This window comes from Mandrillus leucophaeus, unplaced genomic scaffold (genome assembly GCF_000951045.1).
Source record: "Mandrillus leucophaeus isolate KB7577 unplaced genomic scaffold, Mleu.le_1.0 Scaffold2, whole genome shotgun sequence".
NCBI lineage: Eukaryota > Metazoa > Chordata > Mammalia > Primates > Cercopithecidae > Mandrillus > Mandrillus leucophaeus.
The window spans coordinates 1,275,845-1,281,623 of record NW_012102031.1 but is presented as its reverse complement, the minus strand read 5'-3'; the positions used below and the strand labels follow the sequence as shown (position 1 = coordinate 1,281,623).

The 5,779-nt window shown below is 49.7% G+C and overlaps 1 protein-coding gene across 1 annotated transcript in view; it reads left to right on the top strand.

Moving 5' to 3' along the window:
* TEF (thyrotrophic embryonic factor) overlaps positions 1-5,779 on the top strand; it is a 36,781-nt gene that overhangs the window by 17,492 nt on the left and 13,510 nt on the right. The window contains exon 2 of the mRNA XM_011978781.1: positions 4,019-4,336. Within this exon, the coding sequence (XP_011834171.1) occupies positions 4,019-4,336 (318 nt within the window). The remainder of the gene's footprint in view (positions 1-4,018; positions 4,337-5,779) is intronic.

Sequence of the window (5,779 nt, the reverse complement as noted above, 5' to 3'; positions counted from 1 at the left end):
CGTGAGGGCGGGGCCGGGGAGGCTGGGGGTCAGGGAACAGTGGTCCAGCGGTCCAGCGGAGGGGGATGGGGCCCGGATGACAAGGAGCTTGGAGGACGAGGCCACGGGGCTGGGGACAGAGGGTCAGGGGCGAGCTGAGACGGTGGGTCTGGCGGGAGAGAATGGTGGGGCGGTTTGAGGAGGCGGAAGGGGATCGGGAGCAGTCACTTAAATGACGCTCCGGGGCCCCTCCCCCGGAGCCACCTGCATCGGAGTCACTTGGGATGCCTGTTTAAAATGCCGGTTTCTGCACCCCACCCAGTCTGCGGTCACAGGGACAGGGGTCTTGCATTTTAAGGAACACCCCACCGCACCCCTATTATTTTCTAAGTACACCAAAGTTTAGGAAGCGCAGGTCTACGGTAGCGGACTGTCATCGTACCTTACCCCTCCCGGGGGGACCTGGCTTCCTCCCTGGGTGTGAGTAGCCGCAGCTGCTAGGTCCACGCGGGAGCCATTCTGTTGAGGGGCTTCTGCTGAGCGGGTGGGGGAGGGGTGTGGGCGAGGAGTGCAGGGCGCCTTGGGAGGGGAGTTTTGGGCCAGGCGGGGAAAGGATGAGGGTCAAATGAGGCCACTGAGGCCCTTCTCCTGGTTGGTTGTGGCTGACCTTAGACTCTGGGGCCACGGCGGCAGGACTGAGCTTCATCTTTTTGCCTAGGCCACAGACATCCCTGGGGCATATGTGGAAAGCAGGTCTGGCCTTGTTTTTCACCCTGGGAGATGGGGTACAGGGAGCAGCAGGAGGGCCGCCTGTGGTGGGGTTGTGGGTGCACTGAGGTATACTTTAAGTGTGAGACCTTTGCATTTCTAAGAGCCATCAGTAATTCAGGATTTGGAAAAGGGATAGGCCTTCGAGAGTTATCTGGCCTGGGGAATGGATTTTCCTTTTCAAAATGCCGTTTCTCTTCCTTTCCTGGGTGTGTTCTGAGGCTCCCATCCCTGTGGCTGTCACTGTTGAGTTATAAATAGCTTCAGCACATCAGGTGAGGCCAGCCTCTCTCCTCCTGCTTTGGGACCTCATGTGCACAAACCCTTTTGTTTGTTTTTGAGACCATGCTTTGTTCCAAATCTGAGGCTGAGACAAGCTGCAGTGACAGGTGCACACATCTGACAGTTTCTTGTTTGAGATTACCAGGTAATAACCATCCATAACAAGAATGCTGCCCGATATTCGCAGACTGTTGGCAAAGCACGCTGACATCATCTTATTTCATTAACGGTCCTAGAGGGTATTCTCCCCACTTCCCAGATGAAGAAAATTGAGGCTCAGGGAGGTGAGGGTGCTTCCTCAAGGTCACACAGCTAGACCTTTGACATTCAGTTTGGTGCTCTTTCTACTGTATCACGCTGGCAGCCACTGTTGCATGACCTGAGTGATGGAGTAAGTCTTTTATCTCTTACAATTTAAAATTCCACTTTACAAAAACACTGATTTAAAGTATCCTTAATTGTTTAGGCCAGGCAAAACCTGGAACTTACTGTTGCCTGTCCTTAGTATGGCTGCTTTTCTATCTCCTGCCTTCTCCTGCCTCCTTTGATCCCAAATGACCCCACCTGATATGGGTCACAGTCATTTCTGAACAGAGTGAGGAGACCAGCTCTCAGGGGAGGAGAGTAGGAAGGCCATCTGGCCCACCCAGCCCACCAAGGCTTAACTTTCTTACTTCCCAGTTGGCTTTAAACCAAAGCCTGGTATAGAAAGCAGTTGCAGGAATTCAGGTTAATTTGTATTAGAAAGCCATGACCAAGTTGTTTGTCAAAACCTCTACCTTCTTAACTCACTGGATGTGTTCATTTGTGTTGGACCAACAAGCTACTATTTGGTCTGGGAGTCTGTGTGACTGGTTTATTTCCAACTTAATCATATTTGATTTCTCCTTTTCACTTATAAATCCAGAGTTCAAAATTGTCTCCCTCAATTTTGAAAACCCATCATGAGCTTGTCATGATTTTATTTCCCACTTCCCTGATTAGCCTCCCTGTCACTTTGATTTCCTTCCAACCTTGTCACATTGCTCTCTTGTCTTTTTTAAATTGCTCGCTCTTGGATATCCATACATGTAACTTTGTGACTGAGACAATTAGGCAGATCCAGTCCCCACTAATTGATTAGTTTTGCTTTGGATAGACACAGTCTTTCTTCTTCAGCTCCACCCCTCTCCTTCCTCCCAGAAAACCTGCTTTCAGTCTTTTCTGCTTATTCAGGGATAAAGGTCTCTTGAAATGGTTGCTTTGAAAAGGGTCCTGAAAAGACAGCTCCAGGCCCTTTCTAATAACCTGAATCTGTTTGCAAATCCAATATTTTACATATATTTTTCTATAGTCCACCGTCTGCCTACCCTTTGGTGGACCCTTGAGATCTAGAAATAAATCAGTTCATACCCTCAATGAGCCCACAGTAACAATGATGCCTGCAGTATGCCAGGAACACTGTAAAGACACTTTTTTTTGGTCTTTTGAGGTGGACTTTGGCTCTCGTCCAGGCTGGAGTGTAGTGGTACAGTTTCGGCTCACTGCAAACCTCTGCCTCCCGGGTTCAAGCGATTCTCCTGCCTCAGCCTCCCAAGTAGCTGGGATTACAGGCATGCACTACTGTGCCTGGCTGATTGTATTTTTAGTAGAGACGGGGTTTCACCATGTTGTTCAGACTGGTTTCAAACTCCTGACCTCAGGTGATTGGCCCGCATTGAACTCCCAAAGTGCTAGGATTATAAGCTTGAGCCACTGCGCATGGCTGTAAAGACACATTCCAATGGTATCTCTGGCTAGGCGCAGTGGCTCACGCCTGTAATCCCAGCAGTTTGGGAGGTCGAGGCGGGCGGATCACCTGAGGTTGGGAGTTCGAGACCAGCCTGACCAACATGGAGAAACCCCATCTCTCTACTAAAGCAAAATTAGCCAGGCGTGGTAGCGCTTGCCTGTAATCTCAGCTACTTGGGAGGCTGAGGAAGGAGAATCACTTGAACCCGGGCGGCAAAGGTTGTGGTGAGCCGAGACCGCGCCATTGCGCTCCAGCCTGGACAACAAGAATGAAACTCTGTCTCAAAAAAAAAAAGTTACCTGTAATCGTCACCGAAGAAACAGCTTTATCCTTATGTACAGTGGAGGACACCAAGACTCACAGAGGTTAAGTAATGTGGCTAAGGTCACACATCAAACAGTGAGTGGCAAAGCTGGTACTCCTCCCTGGGCTGGGTTGCTGTGGAGAAGCATCACTGGAGGGAACAGGACAGGGGAACACAAAAGTTCTTGGCCTGAAGATCTCGGCCCTTTGTAAGCTAAAGTATCCGGAAAGGTCAGAGACTCCATTTCCCTCCTTGTAGTCTCTCTCCTGCAGATGCTAATCCTACAGCCTATTCTGTTTTTGTTTTTGTTTTTTTGTGATGGAGTTTCGGTCTTTGTGGCCCAGGCTTGGGGGTGCAGTGGCGTGATCTTGGCTCACTGCAACCTCTGCCTCCCGGGTTCAAGCGATTCTCCTGTCTCAGCCTGGCCAACATGGTGAAACCCCATCTCTACTAAAATGCAAAAAATAGCTGGGCATGGTGGCACATGCCTGTAATCCCAGCTACTCGGGAGGCTGAGGCACGAGAATCGCTTGAACCGGGAGGTGGAGGTTGCAGTGAGCCGAAATTGGGCCACTGCACTCCAGCCTGGGTGACGAGCAAAACACTGTCTCAAAAAAATATAAAATAAAATAAATAATGAATTAACCCTATGACCGCTTAAGGTCTCAGAGCATGTGGTGAGCCTTCTGGGAAGGCCATGCATGGATGAGGATGGGATGCCATGTCTAAAGGAAAATAGCCGGGCCTGGTTCAAGTGCGAGATTTTAACTGGAGAATAGAGTGGGCTCTTGAAATGCATGGATTGGAATCGGGGGTCTGAGAAAGATGGGCCAGGTCTGTGAGACTCACTGCCCACTTCCTGGGATTGAGTTAATCTGTTGTGTGGTATTTCATCGCAGATTTTGTTTCTGCAGATAAGGAAAAGGGGAAGGAAAAGCTGGAGGAGGACGAGGCCGCAGCCGCCAGCACCATGGCCGTCTCAGCCTCCCTCATGCCACCCATCTGGGACAAGACCATCCCATATGACGGCGAATCTTTCCACCTGGAGTACATGGACCTGGACGAGTTCCTGCTGGAGAATGGCATCCCCGCCAGCCCCACCCACCTGGCCCACAACCTGCTGCTGCCTGTAGCAGAGTTAGAAGGGAAGGAGTCTGCCAGCTCTTCCACAGCGTCCCCACCATCCTCTTCCACTGCCATCTTTCAGCCCTCTGAAACCGTGTCCAGCACAGGTTGGTGAAAGGCCATCGGGCAGGGCCACCTGTCCCATACAAGGAAGTCCATTTCCCACTGAGGGCTGCTTGTGTCTATGTACCCAGTGAGTCCCTTCTCTGAGGGGAAGTACTGGTGGGGCTGCAGTGTGGAGAAACTCTTCACTCCCCACCCTTCTGCACGGTTCCCTAAGACTGGAGATAAAAACGGTGGTCATGTCTTCGGCAGTTGGAACCTTTTTGTTGGTTGGTGTGCTGCAAACAGTCAGGACGGGACCTTCCAGGCCAAAGCATTACAGGATAGAAATCCTATTCATTCTGCATTTCCTCAATGCTGCCCTTTTTTTTTTTAGACGGAGTCTCGCTTTGTTGCCCAGGCTGGAGTGCAGTGGCTTAATCTTGGCTCACTACCACCTCCGTCTCCTGGGTTCAAGCAGTTCTCTGCCTCAGCCTCCCAAGTAGCTGGGATTATAGGCACCAGCCACCATGCCTGGCTAATTTTTGTATTTTTAGTAGAGACGGGGTTTCACCATGTTGGCCAGTCTGGTCTCGAACTCCTAACCTCTGGTGATCTGCCCGCCTCAGCCTCCCAAAGTGCTGGGATTATAGGCATAAGCTACCATGCCTAGCATTAATTTTTGTATTTTTAGTAGAGATGGGGTTTTGCCATATTTGTCAGGCTGGTCTTGGCTCACTGCAACCTCCATCTCCTGGATTGAAGCGATTTTTATTTTTAGTAGAGACGGGATTTCGCCATATTTGTCAGACTGGTCTCAAACTCTTGACCTCAGGTGATCGACCACCTTGGCCTCCCAAAGTGGGGAATGCTTTCTTCGTGCCAGGGCATAAGCAGTATTCAAGTCCTACAATTACCTACTAGCCTGGGAAACAGAGTGAGATGCCATCTCAAAAAAAAAAAAAAGCATTCCTACCACCTGGCCAGGACAAACATCATCTTCAGAGTCTGTCCTTACTCCTCCTCCTTTTTACATTTTACCTCTGGGGGTTTGTTTTCATGCCCCTTGGACATGAACGTACCAAAGGAGACATGACTCCTGTTTTGGGGGCTCTGCAAAGCTTTCTGCAGGCTCTGAGGCATACAGGCTGATAGCTCCTGCCATCCGGTATGTCACCGCAGGAATCCACACCCAATAAATTCTCACACTGTATTTTTTTTCTTTTTATTATGGAAATTTTTTCAAAAAAAATATAAAAGAGATGACTATAATGAACCTCTATGTAACCATCACCCAGCTTCAACAATTCTCAACTCAGAAGCAGTTATTTGCAATCAAATTATAAGTATTTCAATGTGTATCTAAAATATAAGGGTCCTTTTAAAAAGACGTAAGGAAAATACTAGTTCTGGCCGGGCGCGGTGGCTCAAGCCTGTAATCCCAGCACTTTGGGAGGCCGAGACGGGCGGATCACGAGGTCAGGAGATCGAGACCATCCTGGCTGACA